The 20,155-nt window shown below is 45.4% G+C and overlaps 1 protein-coding gene across 1 annotated transcript in view; it reads left to right on the top strand.

Moving 5' to 3' along the window:
• The window catches only part of eif2ak4 (eukaryotic translation initiation factor 2 alpha kinase 4), a 45,267-nt gene that overhangs the window by 10,046 nt on the left and 15,066 nt on the right, over positions 1-20,155 (top strand). Inside the window, exons 12-31 of the mRNA XM_056295607.1 lie at positions 3,999-4,426; positions 4,529-4,601; positions 4,690-4,779; positions 4,878-5,000; positions 7,490-7,597; positions 7,868-7,931; positions 8,037-8,116; positions 8,341-8,442; positions 8,540-8,590; positions 8,815-9,051; positions 11,416-11,491; positions 11,874-11,995; positions 14,044-14,093; positions 14,816-14,984; positions 15,731-15,847; positions 15,963-16,028; positions 16,124-16,294; positions 16,456-16,590; positions 17,581-17,688; positions 18,135-18,263. Of these exons, the coding sequence (XP_056151582.1) occupies positions 3,999-4,426; positions 4,529-4,601; positions 4,690-4,779; positions 4,878-5,000; positions 7,490-7,597; positions 7,868-7,931; positions 8,037-8,116; positions 8,341-8,442; positions 8,540-8,590; positions 8,815-9,051; positions 11,416-11,491; positions 11,874-11,995; positions 14,044-14,093; positions 14,816-14,984; positions 15,731-15,847; positions 15,963-16,028; positions 16,124-16,294; positions 16,456-16,590; positions 17,581-17,688; positions 18,135-18,263 (2,499 nt within the window). The remainder of the gene's footprint in view (positions 1-3,998; positions 4,427-4,528; positions 4,602-4,689; positions 4,780-4,877; positions 5,001-7,489; positions 7,598-7,867; positions 7,932-8,036; positions 8,117-8,340; positions 8,443-8,539; positions 8,591-8,814; positions 9,052-11,415; positions 11,492-11,873; positions 11,996-14,043; positions 14,094-14,815; positions 14,985-15,730; positions 15,848-15,962; positions 16,029-16,123; positions 16,295-16,455; positions 16,591-17,580; positions 17,689-18,134; positions 18,264-20,155) is intronic.

The following is a 20,155-nucleotide window of genomic DNA, read 5'->3' as shown; positions in this document are numbered from 1 at the left end:
ATAAACAGCACAGTTGCATAACTGTGGTAAGGTGGCGCAGTGGGTAGCGCAGTCATCTCACAGCAAGAAGGTCCTGGGTTTGAGCCCCGGGGTAGTCCAACCTTGGGGGTCATCCCAGGTCATCCTGTGTGGAGTTTGCATGTTTTCGCTGTGTCTTTGTGGGTTTCCTCCAGTTACTCCGGTTTCCTCCCACAGTCCAGAGACATGTAGCTCAGGTAAATCGGCCATACTAAAATGTCCCTAGGTGTGACTGTGTCGGCCTTGTGATGGGCTGGCGGCCTGTCCAGGGTGTTTCCCCACCTGCTGCCCAATGACTGCTGGAATAGGTTCCAGCATCCCACGACCCTAAGTTGGATAAGTGGTTTGGATAATGAATGAATGAATGAATGAATGGGTCGGGGCATCCGGGTAGCGTAGCGGTCTATTCCATTGCCTACCAACATGGGGATCGCTGGTTCGAATCCCCGTGTTACCTACGGCTTGGTCGGGCGTCCCTACAGACACAATTGGCCGTGTCTGCGGGTGGGAAGCCGAATGTGGGTGTGTCCTGATAGCTGCACTAGCGCCTCCTCTGGTTGGTTGGAGTGCCTGCTCGGGGGGAGCTGGGGAGGAATTGGGGGGGGGTAGCATGATCCTCCCACGTGCTACGTCCCCCTGGCGAAACTCCTCACTGTCAGGTGAAAAGAAGCGGCTGGTGACTCCACATGTATCGGAGGAAGCATGTGGTACTTTGCAGCCCTTCCGGGATCGGTAGAGGGGCTAGAGCAGTGACTTAGATGGCTCGGAAGAGTGGAGTAATTGGCCGGATACAATTGGGGAGAAAAAGGGGGGGGAAATATCCAAAAAAGAAAAAAGAATAAATTGAGTTGCATAACAACCAAAACTGGTGATCCGTTTCATATGCAATTTGCATATGAATGTAGTACTGCTGTTTATAAGGTTGGGGATACCGTCAGTCAGCTGAGACTGATGAAGTCACTTAGATGAGTGATGAAATGTTTCTCCCACGGAACTTTGTGTGCAGATGAACCGATTTACCTTTCTGGGACATCGGGTCTGCAGTGGCCATTTTGACTGGGATGATTACTGCCAACCAAAGAAGCTGGTTCACCCTCCTCTGCCTGTTCTCTCTCGCTCTCGCTCTCTCTCTCGCTCTCTCTCTCTCTTTTGCTCTCTCTCATTTCTAGGACGTCTTCATCTGTATGCTTTGGCTCAGATGTCAAAACCAGCTTAAATATTCAGCCATGACTTTGAAAATAAATTATTGCAAGCAGTTCCTCCATGTTTCAGGCTATGCTATCTCAAATTAATGATCATCTCTGATAAGATTTGGCGTGACTTCTTCTGTAAACATCCAAAACCACACTCCCACGCACAAATGGTTGCAAGGGATGTTGCAACAGAGACTTGAAGAAGTTAAATGTAAAGAAAAAGGTCTGTCTCTGTAGGGAAAATTTTTATGATGTTGTTAGACAATCATAACAATAATTTGAGCCTGTCAGTGGCAAAAACAAGCACTTTTACTGTCTTTATGGAGTGCAGAAGAGAGGTGAAGAAGAGAGTGCAGTCAGGGTGGAGTGGGTGGAGAAGAGTGTCAGGAGTGATTTACGACAGAAGGGTTCCAGCAAGAGTTAAAGGGAAGGTTTACGAGATGGTTGTGAGACCAGCTATGTTATATGGTTTAGAGACAGTGGAACTGACGAAAAGACAGGAGGCGGAGCTGGAGGTGGCAGAGTTGAAGATGCTAAGATTTTCATTGGGAGTGATGAAGAACAGGATTAAGAATGATTATATTAGAGGGACAGCTCAGGTTGGAGGTTTGGAGACAAAGCAAGAGAGGCAAGATTGAGATGGTTTGGACATTTGTGAGATGCTGGGTATATTGGGAGAAGGATGCTGAATATGGAGCTGTCAGGGAAGAGGAAAAGGGGAAGGCCAAAGAGGAGGTTTATGGATGTGGTGAGAGAGGACATGCAGGTGGCTGGTGTGACAGAGGAAGATGCAGAGGACAGGAAGAGATGGAAACGGATGATCCGTTGTGGTGACCCCTAACGGGAGCAGCCGAAAGTAGAAGTAGTAGTAGATTAGTTGGGGAATATAATTTGAGAGGGAAATTAAACTTCAAGAAATTGTGTTCGAACATCTTTGAAGAGCATGGGCATTTCAATGGGACTATGTAAGGTGGCGGCAAATGTACTCTTAGCCCCCTCAGTTCAGGGATGGTTGTTCCCTCTTAAAGTGATACTGACATAAAAATCTGAAAATTCCTATTGGTAGGCTATGTTCTGAGTTGGAATGTGACCACGGAGAAATTCAGTGGCCAAAACAGCGCGTCTGCGGCCACTCCAGAGAGATCTGTGATTGACTGTAGATGGTGTCCAATGACAAATTGTGCCGGTGGTTACGTAGACACCAGTCAGTTTGCATATAGGGTGTGTCCGTAGCGAGATGCTATAAAACCACGGAGAAGCCGGTCTTTCACCCCCTCCTGCTAGCTACTTGGCTCGAGTTTGTGCTGTTTTGTTGAGACTTTATTATCGATCTTGCTACGATGTATTGCTATCTATCTATAAATCTGTCTATCTATCTGTCTATCTAAATATCTATCATCTATCTATCTAACAGTTATTTGTATCACCGAATCCTCCTCCTAGAAACAGTAATCCTCGCAGAGGATCTCCCTCTCGCTCTTGCTTGCCGACATTTTTTGTAAATAACAAGTGACGAGCGGTACCGAGCTCCGCCCACCCCAGGAAGACAGTAGCCAATAGCTTTGAATTCATAAAACCACACCTATTTTCGGTTATGATTTAAACTCCCAATGTTAAGAAATGTGTTCAGAAAGGACATGTCAGTCTCTCTTTAACATAGGTGGCCTCTTTGACTCCCCGTTCAAACCAGCGTTCCTCCCTATCAAGGATGTGCACATCCTCATCCTTGAAAGAGTGGCCACTGGCCTGTAGATGGGTGTAGACTGCGGCGTTCTGGCCTGACGCATTAGCTCTTTTGTGTTGTACCATCCTCTTGACCACCTTCTGTTTAGTTTCCCCAATGTACAAGGCATGGCAGTCCTCCTGACACTTAACAGCGTACACTATATCTGTTTGTGCCCTGTTGAAAGCAACAGACTTTCAAACCCCAAAACACGCTGTGCCAGAAATCGGTCCACAACAAGGATTGGGTCCCCCGGCGCAAACAGAGCAATATAGTGTAGGCTGTTAAGTGCTAGCAGGATTGCCATGACTTGTACATTGGGGAAACCAAACAGATGCTGGCCAAAAAAATGGCACAACACAGGAGAGCTAACACGTCAGGCCAGGACTCCACGGTCTACAGGCCAGTGGCCACTCTTTCAGGGATGAGGATGTACACATCCTTGATAGGGAGGAACGCTGATTTGAACAGGGAGTCAAAGAGGCCATTTATGTGAAGAGGTAACAACCATCCCTGAACCGAGGGGGGGGTTAAGAGTACATCTGTCGCCATCTTACAATGCTGTGATTGCAACTATTTCCCAATCCTTTGTGAGTAGTACACATTGCCATTGTAATTCTAGTTAATGGTCATGGCAATTTGCATATGAAACTGATCATTGTTTTCGGTCGTTATGCCGTCAGTTGAGACTGAACTGGTCACTTAGATGAGTGATGGAACGTTTCTCTCTCAATAAGCGTTGTGTCCAGATGAACTGATACAACTTTCTGTGAAGCACTTTTAGTGGATGTACTTTGACGGGCGCACTTGCCCGCACGGAGTACATTGCAGTCTGTTTTACAGCTGCTGGCTGAAGCATTTTCGCTCAACACTGGACCAATTCCAGAAATGTTTGTCACTGTTTGTCATTTAGACCCCAAATGATGGGAAGATAGGGCCCAGGTTTAAAAATACCAGAATTACCCTTTAAGATTTATTGGCAGCTGGCCTAGATTTCACCACTGCTCCACAGTTCTATGTCCTTTTTCTTAGTCTCCTCCCTTATCTATCTTTATCTTTAACAGGTCCAAAACAAACTAGACGGTTGCTACTATGCTGTGAAACGTATCCAGGTCAACCCTGCTAGTAAGCAGTTCAGACGGATAAAAGGTGAAGTGACTCTACTCTCGCGTCTCAACCATGAGAATATTGTGCGCTACTACAATGCCTGGATAGAGCGGCATGAGACGCCCACCACAGGGGTGCTGAGCCTCACCGACAGCTCTGAGTCCAGGGGCACAGCTGACCAGCGCCCCCAAGGAAGGGGGCCTCTGCCAGAGGTAAATGAGCTGGGCCTACCTGACAACGTGGAGGACAACGCGCCACCCCCAGCCCTGGCAAGCTCTGTGGAATGGTCCACCTCCATTGAGAGATCCTCCAGCATCAAATGTAGTAGACATGAGTCAAGCGAGGATGAGGATGATGAAGAGGATGTGTTTTGTGCGTCCTTTTTGTGAGTATTTTCCATGGTAGGGGTGGGCGGGGTTACAGTAGCAGAAAACACTCCTGCATATCAGCTAGTTAAATCGCTATCATTTATGAAATTTCCATGTAGGCCATCTGGCAGTGACTCAGGAAGTGACATCATCTTTGACAATGGCGATGAAAGCACAGATGACCTATCTGAGGTCAGACCATACACATCACTGACCCTTATGTTCATGTCTGCATATTACTTACTACATTTAATCAAACGGTTACTACATCCTTTCTCAGGCTGAGCCAAGCAAAAGACCTTCGACCAACACAACAGAGAGCGCGGACTCGGATCGAGCTCCCTTCATAGCTCATTATTTGTATATACAGGTACGGCCGTAAATGGGAACATTGCCTTCATGTTATCTGTTCACCCACAGAGGTCTCTGTCCAACTTGTACAAAATTCACTTTGTTCATCCCTGTCAGATGGAATACTGTGAAAAGAGCACTTTAAGAGACACCATAGATCAAGGCCTATACCAGGACAACAGCCGGCTATGGAGGCTTTTTAGGGAGATACTGGATGGCCTCGCCTACATCCATGAGCAGGTGTGTGACCATGTGTGTTTGTGTGTCTGCTGAAACCAGATGTTAGTGTCATATCATTTTTTTAGATGTGAAGCCCCTCGTGGACCTGGCCTCTGACTCTTGTTTAGCTGTACCATATGCACAGATTCAGCTGAGGCAGGGCAATGGCTGTAACCTCTCAAAAAACGTGAGTTCATCAAAAAAGATATGCTCTTGTAAGACGTTTTTAATTAACATTATGATCCTCATTGGTGATACATTTGGCAAAAGTATATTTTTCTGCACCCCCACCACTAATCTTTTGTAGCCTCTCCGTTGTCATGCGGTTTGACTCGGGGTAGGATTTTACAGAAACGCCTTTGGCAGAGATGCAACTAAGCCATGCTCCATCACCTTTAACCTGCTCAAACAAATCAATTTTTTCTTACAAGTTTTGAAGTGTTTCTGATGGGTTTGCTTGCTTTTCTGGGTTGTTGGTTAGCTAAAAAACGTGATTCAGACAAGCTAACTTTGGCTCTGTTGAACCTCTAGAAGTGTACCCATTTTACAATGTCAATGTTGAATGTCCAATCTGTATATTGTATTAATAATATATAACTCTGGCCACACAATTGAAAATGTGCAGTCAATACCAGGCCTACTTTGAATTACAAAATTAAGAAAATGATCCCACATGATTCTGTTCACATCAAACTCACACAACCTGTAAGTCAACAGTTTGAATGGACGGAATGAAAGTCCAGTTCACAGCAGCTTCTGGCACTTGCATACATCACTCACACAAAAAAAAAAAAAAAATTTGAACACGAAAACGAAAGGAAAAAAACCCCAGAAATAAATGGAACAACAAACAGGACATCGGAGGCAAGCAAGTATACACAACAGGTATGTCACTATATTGCATATGCGTGTTCAGCTCCAAGTTTTTCTGACTACAACAGAGCACCAGTTGTTCAACCTCCCGCCGATATGCAGACTCGTCACCATCCTGGATGTGTCTGATGACCATAGTGTCATCTGCAAACTTAACAGCTGGGTCCTTGGAGGTGCAGTTGTTGGTGTAGAAGGAGAAGAGCAGTGGGGGCAGGACACATCCCTCGGGAGCAGTAGTGCTGACTGTCCTTATACCAGGAGTGACTTCGCCCAGTCTCACCAGCTGTTTCATGCCTGTGCAGAAAGCTGGTGATCCACTGACAGATGGCGGGGTTACAGCGAGCTGGGAGAATTTGGAGGAGCAGATTTCTGGAGTGATTGTGTTGAACGCCAGGCTGAAGTCCACAAACAGGATCCTTGCGTATGTTGCTGGGCAGTCAAGATGTTATGTATTGCAGTCTCATGCTGACTACGTCATCCCCTGCAGGGGGTCCAGAAGGGGGGTCCAGCAGGTGTCCTGTAACATTCTTTAGGCGAGCCAACACCAGGTGTTAGAAAGACTTCATGACCACGTCAGAGCGACAGGCCTGTAGTCATTCATTGAGGGTTTCTTTTGGACCAGGATGATGGCGGAGCATTTGAAGTGGAAGTGGACATCACACAGCTCCAGGGATCTGTTGAAGATCTGTATAAAGATTGGAGCCAATTGGTCAGCACAGGCTTTAAGACAAAATGGGGACCTGTCTGGACCCGGTGTTTTCCTGGTCTTCTGTCTCTGGAAAAGCCGACTCACATCCTCTATACGTATCTTGAGTGCAACCTGAGTATCGGGGGGGAGAGTATGGGGGGTTGCTAGAGGTGTGATGGGGGCTGTTGTCGTTGGCCTGGAGTGAGTGAGGGGGTGTGAACAGACCTTCTGTCGCCATCTTACAATGCTGTGATTGCAACCATTCCCAAATGCTCTGAATAGTACACATTGCCATTGTAACTCTAGTTAATGGTCACGGCAATTTGCATATGAATCTGATCGTTGTTTCCGGTTGTTATGTCACTGTACCTGCAGTCAGTTGAGACTGAAGAAGTCACTTAGACGGGCGATGAAATGTTTCTCTCTCAATAAACGTTGTCCAGATGAACTGATTCAACTTTGTTAGTTTGAATGGCAGTTCAGTGTCTGCTTTCAGGTTTGAGTTGACGCAGTAGTGGTGGTGTATAAAGTGATGGAGAAAAAGAGATTAGGAAGCAAAAAATAGGTTCAATGTGTCACATCTGGTTTAATAAGAGTAACTGTTAACAGTATGTTGTGAACCAAACTCATCTAATTTTCAGGAAATCTTAACCAGATACAAACTGGAAATCAAATACTCTCACTTCCCTTCAGATATTACTTGTTGCTCTTCAGTCTCTCATTAAGTTCTACCCAGGAATGTAGATATTTTGAAACCACATTTACACAGGTGTGTTTTCAGGGATCTTCTTTGTCAATGTTTAATTTTGGTTTCCACCCTCCCTTAAAACTAACAAGTCTATCTGTCAAGGATATACCACCAAATAACATGGGTCATACCCTTATGCACACTTTCAGACATGTATTTAATTAACCATGACCGATCACACCTCTCTGTTTCTCTTATCAGGGGATGATTCATAGAGACTTGAAACCTGTCAACATTTTCCTCGACTCACAGGACCACGTGAAGATCGGAGATTTTGGCCTGGCTACAGACCATCCTGCTACTAACATGGTATGGATTAGTGTCAGCTTATGGTTAACCACTCTCTGCACCTGACTTTGTCCTTTTATGATTTGAATTGCAGAGTTCATGTAAAGGTTTCAGGTGTACTGCTGGTGTGAGTCCACCTTGCAGAGATGCTGTTGATTTGCCCAGTTGCTGTGTCAATGATGTTGGTATATTAACAGCAGCCTTTGTTGCTGCTATGTACTGGTAGTGATGAAGGGATTTTTATAACTGAGAATAGTTGATGGTCTTAACTTAATGTGTATATTATCCCAGGCTGCAGACAAATTGGAAGTGGAGGAGAGTGGTTTTGGCGTGATGACCAAACCAGACCCAACAGGTGCCATAAGTACAAATTAATTTTCATGACATTTGTCACTATGCTGTGTCTGTTATACTCTCTCCTGATACACTTCACTGATATTCGCATTGTCGTCCACACCAGACAACATGACGGGCATGGTTGGTACCGCCCTCTATGTCAGTCCAGAGGTTCAAGGAAACACCAAGGCCACCTATAACCAGGTATAATACCACACTTTGATTACAAACTCCAATACATTATCTCTCCAAGAATCATTATATTACAACCTTTCCAAGTGTAGCCTTACATATTGGTGTCCATCTAGTTTTTTTTTATCCATGTTAGTCAGTGCTGTCCATAATCTCAAGTGTGCTGTAATCATAATGCGTTGAGGTATTTTGGAAGTTTCCAGCACTCATTTCATCTACTTCTGTTCACTCCCCAGAAAGTGGACCTCTTCAGCCTGGGTATCATCCTGTTTGAGATGTCCTACCGGCCCATGACCACTGGGGCTGAACGCATCGCTGTGCTGAGCCAGCTACGCACGGTCAGTCCGGGGTCAGATTGGGGAACAAATAGGGGGAGGTGTGGCGTTGGAGCTCTGAGAAGTGTTATTGCTTACCTCATCTGTTTATACTTTGCAGGAGGACATCCACTTCCCTGAGGACTTTACTGTGACCGATAGAGAAATGCAGGTGAGGAAGTCCTTAGTCCAATTTTTACCTTTTTCTTTTCATTGCCTCCATATCCCGAATCACAGTTCAGCAACTGCCACTATAAGAAAACCTGCCATCCTTTCTGTCCCCAACAACGAATCATTTTTGTTGTTCATCTGTGATCTGCATTTTCCTCTCCTCTGTTACTTCTATTTCCCTTTCTTCATCCCTCCCACCTGCTCTCCTCATCTTCCCTCCCCCAGAGGAAGGTGATAGTGTGGCTGCTGAACCATGACCCTGCCCTGAGGCCCACGGCGCAGGAGCTGCTGAAGAGCAAGCTGCTGCCCCCACCACAGATGGAGGAATCCGAGCTCCATGAGGTTCTGCAGCACACTATGGCCAATGTCAACGGCAAGGCCTACCGCACCATGGTGGGCCAGTTGTTCGCTCAGAACACCTCACCTGTCATGGACTACGCCTACGACATGGACCTGCACAAAGTAGGGCAACTGACTAGGTTGCTTTTTTTCCCTCATAGTTGATTGAAAACAAAGTTTATTGTTACCCGTTTATTTGTTTGTGTTCTTGTGTACTCATGCTGTACTTATAATGATGATACCACAGCTCTGGTATGGAGTAGTTTGGAATGCATTTGTCAAATTAAAATAAGAACTTGCATTATGAAGAACAGGTATATGTCAGGAACCAAAGTCACAGAATACCTTTTCAGTTGCCAAAGATGTCGCTGCACATATGTGCATGAAATCAGCTATTGAAACAGGAATACTCGGTGATACACCACACTGGGATCACGTGATATGTAACCTGGGGAAAATTGAAATTTTTTTTAATTCTATGCTCTATTGTCTTGATAAACTGAGAGGTGGGCTTTATTGATAAATTACCTCCATTTTTATTAGTTTTGTCTTGCTCAGACGTTATTAGGCCGGAATGCTTCAGAAAAGTTGGGTTTTTTTCTGGCGAAGTTCACCTATAAAGCGTCATCAAACACAGCAATACCCTTTGTCTTATACATCGGTCTGTTTAGAAATATGTGCATCATATACACACACACACACACACACACACACACACACACACACACACACACACACACACACATACGTGATGTATAGATCCAGGGTTGAGCAGAATACTTTGAAAAGGTATTTTGTGTTTGAACGCTGTATACCCTGTCCTTAAATGTAATCGGTATCTTATGCTGTTGCAGTACTAATAAAGAGCAACTTATTCAGGTGATATTTGCAGTACATCTTCAGAATTCACATGGGAAACAGTTGTGCTGGATTGTTATGTCATATTGTTACCTTATTCTTAGGTGTTACTGGTATCTCCATGCCATTATCTCAATATGCACTACCAACGGATGACGCATGCAGGAGGAAATATGCGTGTGCTTATTTGAAAATGTGGTTTTTAAAAGTCTGTATGATTACTTTTAATTAGGAGCAGGGTCGGCACCAGGGCATATAAATTTCACTATGGGGTGCTTTTTAGTTGACCTCAACTTGCTATTATTATTATTATTATTAGGGTGGCACGGTGGTGCAGTGGTTAGCACGGTCACCTCACAGCAAGAAGGTCCTGGGGTCGAACCCCAGGGAAGTCCAACCTTGGGGATCATCCCGGGTCGTCCTCTGTGTGGAGTTTGCATGTTCTCCCCGTGTCTGCATGGGTTTCCTTCGGGTGCTCTTGTTTCCCCCCACAGTCCAAAGACATGTAGGTCAGGTGAATCGACCGTACTAAATTGTCCCTAGATGTGAATGTGTTGGCCCTGTGATGGTCTGGCGGCCTGTCCAGGGTGTCTCCCCACCTGCCACCCAATGACTGCTGGGATAGGCTCCAGCATCCCCGCGACCCTGAGCAGGGTAAGCGGTTTAGATAATGGCTGGGTGGACGGATTATTATTATTATTATTCATTATTTTGCATGAACAAGAAACGGGGTATCACAGGGAAGTAAGTGCAAGTTCACACTGGAACTTCTCACAGACACAAACGCACTACATGAACTACTATTCACTTCCCTAACAGTGCCTGTTTGTTTCCTCCCCCTTCAGAGTAGCTTCAGCTGAGCATGCATAAAGACATACATGGACTACAATTGCAAAGACTAAATCTATGGCAGCAAATTAGATGTTTTCCATGTATTTTAATGTTGCTGAGTTGGAGACTGCAGCCTAAGCCTACCTTTTTAAAAGATAATTTCTTTCCATTCGGTTTGCAATCTTCATGGAAGCTTGCGCTTGCTTGCAAGCAAAACGTGAACACAACATAGTCCCACCTTTTAACGCCGACGCTGATTAGGAGGGTTGTATTCCTGTCAAAATTTATAAAGTAACTAATTTGAATACTGGTATTTCAGATCATAACTTGGTCTGAATACAGGTAATTCATATCTGCATTCTGAATGCATACATGGTTACTTGAATTCTGTGACAACCAGACCCTGTGTGGGTCTGCCTCGTGAGCCCATGTGTGCTGGTGGCAAATAAGGAATACAACCAGTCCACCAATCTTCTGTCGTCAACAGCAAGACCACGATACGGTGGTCCCTGTGGCTGAGTTTGCTGTGACTCAGGTTCTTTACACTGTGCATTTCATAGTAATATCTTGGATTGTACCCTCACTGACAAAGAGGAATTTAGTGAGCCTTGCCAGAATAGTTCCACTCTCGAACCTTTAGGTGTCACTGCAGATGCATGAATGGCTGTACCTATCTCCACAAATCCTCAGCTGTGCCTCTCTCATCTGGTTCGTATGGTGAAACAGCAGAGGGCCTGTTAGTGCTTAATCTACGTCTTCATTTCCCTAACAGAGCCTGTTTGTTTCCTCCCCCTTCAGGGTAGCTTCAATTTCTGCAGTGCCAAATTGCAGCAGTATGTGTACGAAACAATCGCCAGGATATTCAAGAAGCATGGTTAGTACTCTGTTTATTGTGTCTGTTTGTGTTTGTGTGTGTGTGCGTGCATGTCTCTGTGTGAACACGAGGTTATATTGACTTTCCACTGCAAACCACTTGGACTCGTGACCTGTTGTAAGCCCGTTTTAAGAGCGCCAGCATTGCCATCTGCTCCCGTGACAACTGTGGAACAATACATGCACTGTTGGCCCGCAGAGGTTTTGTGCAGGTGCCAGGGTTATTTTTGTTCACGCTGATGATGGTGTCCAGCTGTACACGTTTGTATCTGCTCGCGTGGGTCAGTTTCCCAAGAGTAAGCGTTGTATCATTTTATGTTGATGATGCAGTAATGAATTATGTTTATGTTTTTATGTGTGTGTGTGTGTGTGTGTGTGTGTAGGTGCTGTACGTTTCCAGACCCCGATGCTTCTCCCCAGAAACAGGAAATTGTACGAAGGTTGCGAGCTGGCCTGCTTCATGGACCACAGTGGAATGTTGGTTACACTACCCTATGACCTTCGCGTGAGGAAACACATTATTTATTTATTTATTTGGTTTATTTGGGAAAGGACAATGTACATTAATCAACATTCGAACAAATGTAAATGTACCCGAGTCAGCTAAGAGGCTAATTTCCATCGGCTGTCCCTTTGCCTGATGTTGTTTGGCATCCTAGGAGGATAAACACACACACAAACATTAACACCCGACTAGCCAAAATATTAAACCCACCTGTCTAATATTGTGTTGGACCCCTTCGTGCGACCGAAACAGCTCTGACTCATCGAGGCATAACTCCACAAGACCTCTGCAGCAGATCCTTTTAAGTCCTTTAAGTTGCAAGGTGGGGTCTCCATGTATCGGACTTATTTTTCCGGCACATCCCACATATGCTTGATTGGATTGAGATCTGGGGAATTTGGAGGCCAAGGCAACACCCCGAACTCTTTGTCATGTTCCTCAAATCATTCCTGAACATTTTTTGCAGTGTGGCAGGGCGCATTATCCTGCTGAGAGAGGCCACTGCCATTACAGAATACTGTTGCCATTAAGTGGTGTACTTGGTCTGCAACAATGTTTAGGTAGGTGGTACATGTAAAACTAACGTCCACATGGGCATCCGGGTAGCATAGTGGTCTATTCCGTTGCCTGCCAACATGGGGATCGGCGGTTCGAATCCACGTGTTACCTCCAGCTTGGTCGGGCGTCCCTACAGACACAATTGGCCATGTCTGTGGGTGGGAAGCTGGATGTGGGTATGTGTCCTGGTCGCTGCACTAGCACCTCCTCTGGTCAGCTGGGGCGCCTGTTCGGGGTGGAGGGGGAACTGGGGGGAATAGCGTGATCCTCCCATGTGCTACATCCCCCTGGCGAAACTCCTCACTGTCAGGTGAAAAGAAGTGGCTGGTGACCCCACATGTATCGGAGGAGGCATGTGGTAGTCTGCAGCCCTCCCCAGATTGGCAGAGGGGGTGGAGCAGCGACCGGGACAGGCTCGCAAGACAGGGTTAATTGGCCATGTACAACTGGGGAGAAAAAGGGAAAAAAAGTGACATCCACATGAATGCCAGCACCCAAGGTCTCCCAGCAGAACATTGCCCAGAGCATCGCACTGCCTCCGCCGGCTTGCCTTCCTCCCATAGTGCATCCTGGTGTCGTCTCGTCCCCAGGTAAAAGATGCACATGCACCCGGCCATCCACATGATGTAAAAGAAAATGTGATTCATCTGACCAGGTCACCTTCATCCACTGCTACATGGTCCAGTTCTGATGCTCATCTGCACATTCTAGGCACTTTCGGTGGTGGACAGGGGTCATCGCGGGCACTGACCAGTCTGTGGTCACACAGCTCCATACACACCAAGCTATGATGCACTGTGTTCTGACACCTGTCTATCATAGCCAGCATTAATTTTTTGAGCAATTTGAGCTACAGTCGCTCTTCTGTGGGATCAGACCGGACGGGCTAGCCTTCGCTCCCTACGCGCATCGCTGAGCCTTGGGCGCCCATGACCCTGTCGCTGGTTCACCGGTTGTCCTTCCTTGGACCACTTTCGGTAGGTACCGACCACTGCATACCAGGAACACCCCACAAGACCTGCTGTTTTGGAGATGCTCTGACCCAGTCATCTATCCATCACAATTTGGCCCTTGTCAAAGTCTCTCAGACCGTTACGCTCACCTATTTTTCCTGCTTCCAGCACATCAACTTCAAGAACTGACTGTTCACTTGCTGCCCAATATATCCCACCCCTTGACAGCTGCCATTGTAATGAGATAATCAACATTAGTCACTTAACCTGTCAGTAGTTTTAATGTTTTGGCTGATCGGTGTATATGCACACGCATAGGCATTATTTGTTTGCTCACCCACGAGTTATTTGCATCAACACAAGCTCACACATGCTCTCACCTCTAAGATTCAGACTACCCCAGGCGACGCTGAGGACTAAACGGGTGTTCTCACACTGTCAGTGATTGCAGCCTGGCATGCGCTGTTCACTACATTAACTCGACATCCTTGTAAATGTGCACCCAATGTTATTTTCTCAATTCTCTCTCCCCTTCAGATGACATTCGCAAGATTTGTGGCCCGCAATAATATAACACATATGAAGAGGTAATATTGACAGATTAAACCTATATTTATGCCGATTTTTCTGATGATATAGCAACATTAATGATAATGCACATGCTTATAATGCTTTTTAAAGTGGTGTTACAAAGTGTTTCACAAATTGGAGGTGTCCGGGTGGCGTGGCGGTCTATTCCGTTGCCTACCAACACAGGGATCGCCAGTTCGAATCCCCGTGTTACCTCCGGCTTGGTCGGGCGTCCTTACAGACACAACTGGCCGTGTCTGTGGGTGGGAAGCCAGGTGTGGGTATGTGTCCTGGTCACTGCACTAGCACCTCCTCCGGTCGGTCGGGGTGCCTGTTCAGGGGGGAGGGGGGGAATAGCGTGAGCCTCTCATGCGCTATGTCCCCCTGGCGAAACTTCTCACTGTCAGGTGAAAAGAAGCGGCTGGCGACTCCACATGTATCAGAGGAGGCATGTGGTAGTCTGCAGCCCTCCCCAGATCAGCAGAGGGGGTGGAGCAGCGACCGGGACGGCTCGGAAAAGTGGGGTAATTGGCCGGATTCAGTTGGGGAGAAAAAAAAGCGTTTCAAAAATTATAAAAAATATTTCAGTGAAGACAGTTGTTTAAGCTGCCGATGTATTGTTAATCTATACCTAACAATTCCTTTTTTGTAATAGAAAATTGATATTTTGCAGGTTGAGCATCAGATTTTGTTCAGAACGTGTATGAAATTAAGTGTGTATCTATATGTGCTTCCAAAGGTATAGCATCGAGCGTGTGTTTCGTCCCAGAAAGCAGGACCGGCTGCACCCGAGGGAGCTGATGGAGTGTGCCTTTGACATCATCACACCAGTCACCAACAGCTTGCTGCCCGATGCTGAGACCATCTTCACTATCTCAGAGATAGTCCAAGAGTTCCCTGCACTGCAGGTTGTACACAGAGGGGGTCGCATGTGGGTTTCATTTTCTGCTCAGTTCAGTTTCAGTTAACTGTTATTGCCATGCTCCATATTACAAAAGAAGAGAAAACAGAATTGATAGAAGGGTCTACAGAGCTTAAAAGCCAGGTAAGAAGGTCATAATATCAATCATATAGATGTTAGACGAAAGAAAGTCATTAGACAATTTGGACAATCACCAAAAAGACAGTAGATATGGAAAGTCATGCACCAATATTTGTTCAGACTGTTGCGTAAGTGTTAAACGCCGATGCATGTTTTTTTTCCCTCTTTCCTTTTTTTTTTTTGTATGATTATGTTATTACTCCCTTTGTTTCTGTTGGCTTTTCCATTCACATTCCTGCCTCATGCCACATTTCATCACATTGTACCAGAGCTGCTGATTTACATCACAAGTCTGTTATGCAAAGGTCTGTCCCCTTATTTCCTTGCTCCTTGTGCAATCCATTTCCTATTCTAGCTCTTGGATAGTCTCCAGTCCCCTCTGATCTGGATCCTGGCTGATCTCTGATCCTCTCCACCAACTTCTTCACCACCCAACTCTTTGTGTGAAACCCTTTAGGAATATGCGAGTCAGGCTGGATGAGAGGGCAGCTGGACACAACAGTCATTATTCACTGAAATGCCGGCCGAGCAAGTAGTGATTTAGCTTTGACAATGAACGGTAATTGCGGCCGAGAGGGTTAATGTGTGTTTGCGTGGACTTTGTGACCACAGGAGAGGAACTATCACATTTACTTGAACCACGTCAGTCTGCTGAAGGCCATAGTGCTCCACAGCGGGGTCCCCGAGGACAAGCTGAGCCAGGCCTCCAGCATTCTGTGTGACGCCATGGTCAGTACAGACGCACACCTGCTTTACAGATGTTCGGCTATTGCTGATACATCTAAAATTTGTCTTTACAAACGTAGACACGAGTTTAACTGCTGTGATCTTTATTCTGTCCCAGAGCGAGAAGCTGACCAAACGTGAGGTGGAGGCAAAGTTCTTCAACCTTTCACTATCTACCGTCAGTGTAAGTGTCCACTGGGTTTTTAACCATCTGAAAAGGACAGAGAGAGGCTCACTTGCAACAAAAGAATAAAACATCTTGCCATCTTTTATCCCCAGTTGCAGACACTGTATAAGTACATAGAGCAGAAGGGGGAGCTGCAGGAACTGGCGCCACTATTGACCTCACTCACCAAACAGAAAACCGCCGTCACCCAGCTGGCCAAGCAGGGCCTCAAGGACCTGGAGGAGCTTATTGTGCTATTGCGTAAACTGGGAGTTAAACTGCCGGTAATTGAACACTATGGTGGGGGTTGTGAAAATTGGAGCTGTTTTTTTTTCTTTCTTTTTTTTATGTTGTGTATGAACACAGTATCCTCGTCCTGGGTTTCCTCTCTGTGAGTTTGAATAAAATGGTCTTGGCTTATCTGAGTCTTGCTTCCTCCTTGTAGCTGGTGGTCAACCTAGGCCTGATGTATAAGGTGCAGCACCATTCTGGGGTTATCTTCCAGTTTGTCGCCTTCATCAAGAAGCGCAAGCGGACCGTGCCTGAGATTGTGGCTGCAGGGGGGCGCTATGATCACTTGGTAGGTTATGCTGTGCACCTTTTTTTTGTTCAACACCTGAACCTACTGATTTGCATTTTGCACTATTTAACAGTGAGAAGAACATTTTTTTGTGTTCCCATTTGTTTTGTTTTTTTTAAGCACGTTTTCATTGACTTAATACAACACACATGTATTAGCCCCATCTTACTTACCCAGCTACAGCACCTCTCTTATTCATTAACTACTCTTTATGTTTGCACAGCAGTCCAAATGGAATATCTGTGTAGGGCTGTAACCAATGACTGTTTCAGTTACTTAGTACTCTAACAATTAATCTGACAATTAGTTGAGTTAATTGGATCAGAAAAAAGTATGTTTTAAGTGCTTTATTTAAGAGCAACATGTAATACAAGATTCACTTGGGCCTGCAGTTTACATTCTGGTTCCCCCCATTGCCCATTGTAATGTGATATCTCCTTCTTGGTGAGATCTCTTTTTTTATTTCTGGTCCATGTTCTTATGCTGCCCAACTCTCATTGCATATTTGGTGACCTTGGGTGTACGGAAAGACACCTGTAATATAAAATTCTAAATTTTCGGTAGGACGCTTTCTGTTGAGGTGCTGCAGCAAGGACCGCAACACTGCCTGTATAAGCAAGTTCAGCTTTGCAACGCTTGCACACCACTGTGTTTTTATTGCATTGTTGTTGAAAATGGTCACAAAGTTTGGACACTTTCCATAATTTTTTGGCTTGGGCCTCGTCTTTTTGTTCATTTTTGCCTCCCCCCCATTTTCTCGACTCAAAACACCTGGTGCATTATCTGTGTGCAACAGTAATGATGGTCTGAGTGCCGCGCTGCCCGATGCTATCATCCTACATAACCAGGCATGTTGAGACATGCTTGAAGAGAGGCAGTAAATTGTAATCAAGAATTTTTGTAATTGAGTTTCTTGATTACTTGTGACCCCATTATGTCTCTATTCCGGTGGCCTTGGTAAGTAACAGACTATATCCTGTGTCCCTGTAGATCCTGGATTTCAAAGGGCCAGCCTCCTTAGCACCTGTCCCCTCTGCAATGGGGGCCAGCGTGGCCCTGGACAAAGTCTGCGCTGCCATGGCCAATATGGAAGAGCCAGTAAGAGTTACTGACTATGTGGCTGTGCGTGCATGTGTACCCACGCACTCTCTCTCCCTCTCACACACACACACACACAACTTGCACACAGTGTTCTGACATTCATAATTATTTATAATGATGGATCTGCAGACAGGCTTTCATATTTAATGATGCCTTATTACTGTAGCCGTCTGCCACACAACCACTTTTAGCCACATGTTAATAACTATGATCACTGTGACTCTAGGCTCCACTGAGTTATTCTTGGGCAGGCATCAATTTTTGATGCATCAGAATGTGAAAGACTTAGTATCTTCTCATGCAGATAAAAGCATATCAAATGACTCAACAGATGAGATTTATTACTAGGTCAAGGTTTGTTATTTACTGCAGTGTATTGAAGCTGAGTGTGTACTTGGAAATATAAAGTCAGTTTTCTAAATTTCTGTTGTTCCCTGTCTCAGCCTTTAGTGAGTTCCTGTGATGTAATGGTGGTCCCAGTGGGCCACATGTCAATGTCCAGAGCTATCAACGTTGTCCAGAAGCTGTGGAGTGCCGGTGTCTCAGCGGACATTGCTTATGATGTCTCACAGGTTAGTTTTTATGGTGTGACCCATCATGATGTTGAGCTGACCTGCACTTCACTGATCAGCGTCGTAGGCCTAAAGTCTCTGACTGGTTTCTTTGCCAAAGACTCTGGTTCGATGTTTGATTTCAATCTATACTTTTGTCACACACGATATCCCATAATTAGTTGCAACATAGGGCGGCACGGTGGAGCAGTGGTTAGCGCGGTCGCCTCACAGCAAGAAGGTCCTGGGTTCAAGCTCCGGGGTAGTCGACCTTGGGGGTCGTCCTCTGTGTGGAGTTTGCATGTTCTCCCTGTGTCTGCGTGGGTTTCCTCCGGGTGCTCCGGTTTCCTCCCACAGTCCAAAGACATGCAGGTCAGGTGAATTGGCCATACTAAATTGTCCCTAGGTGTGTGTGTGTGTGTGTGTGTGTGTGTGTGTGTGTGTGTGTGTGTGTGTGTGTGTGTGTGTGTGTGTGTGTGTGTGTGTGTGTGTGTTGGTGTGTGTGTGTGTGTGTGTGTCCATGTGCGTGCGTGCATGTGGGAGCGTGCGTGTGGGGGCAGGCCCTGTGATGGACTGGGGGCCTGTCCAGTGGTGTCTCCCTACCTGCCGCCCAATGACTGCTGGGATAGGCTCCAGCATCCCTGCGACCCTGAGTAGAATAAGTGGTTTGGATAATGGATGGATAGTTGCAACATTGTGATGAAACCTTGGTAAAAAATTTCTTGTTATTGAAATGTCATGTACAAAGTTAAATTTACTGGTGTCTAGGCAATGCACGAGAAATTATATGAAGACTTTTGAAAAATCTATCTCCTGCCCTTTTGTGAGCATTTACCTTTAAATTTGTAGTTAATGAATATCAGCTATGTTGTAAGGCTTATAAGCCACTTCCATTGCAATTTCTTCAAGATTGTTTTACTGATTGGCCCAGAGATGACTTGTTCAAGGGAATATGTTTCCTTAGGCGTCTTTCATTCTAAACTTTATTTTGCCAGGAAATCCCAGTAAGATTAAAAATCTTCTATTCAAGAGAACTAGCCAAGAAAGTGGGATCATCATAAATACAATCCCAAAAGTGCACAGTGTAGACACACAACATGTGTGTACTGTACAGAGAAATCTAGTGAAAATCACATAATTGGTGAGTGTAGAGCCAAAATTAACAATAGCGGTGCTCAAAATATACAACTCTGGCCGCAGCCTGTTGGGATTAGCACACACAACCCCTTACTGTCTGCATCTTGAATTTAGCACAGAGTAGGATTATTCTAGATCAGTTCGAACCATACACTCAATCTCACTAATGTCTCAGTGAGCCACTGATCCTCATTTGAACTGAGTTCTCATGGCTGTTTGATTTCTAAATTCAATTAAAGATAGCAAATTTATAGTCCAAAATCCAGGCAAAACCATCCAGCTATTACATTTAGAAAGGACTTTTTGTACGTTGCTCAGCTGTTGGTTCTGTAGTAACCACATCCGTCCTACAGAGGGCAACTATTTCATTCAGCAGTTCTCCAGCCAGTAGGAAAATAGTTTACGTCTGCCAGCAGCACATGATGGCTTATCCTGATAGAATTTGAAATAGTAAACAACCCAGACTATGTGCTGGATTCTGTGGTTATCTTAGATAGTGAGTTTACAACTGTACTGGGGCATGACAATATGGAGCTGTTTTAGGCCTCGCTGATTTGAGCATCAATCATCTGGAAGCCAAGTTGGCAGTGAAGCTTGATTGATTCACTGTTTGTTGTTTGGGCTAATCCCACTATGATTGGAGAGCAATGGCAAGCTTAGCTTTACCCGAAGTAAAGATGTTCATCTCTGTGATGTGAAGCCATTATGCCCCCATTCCCAGATTCCTGATGTCGCGCTCCTGTCACATTCTTCATGTTTATGTGACAAACTCATCC

This window comes from Lampris incognitus, chromosome 16, assembly GCF_029633865.1.
Source record: "Lampris incognitus isolate fLamInc1 chromosome 16, fLamInc1.hap2, whole genome shotgun sequence".
Classification (NCBI taxonomy): Eukaryota; Metazoa; Chordata; class Actinopteri; order Lampriformes; family Lampridae; genus Lampris; species Lampris incognitus.
The sequence above is the reverse complement of the archived record's forward strand: the minus strand, read 5'-3'. Positions and strand labels throughout refer to the sequence as shown.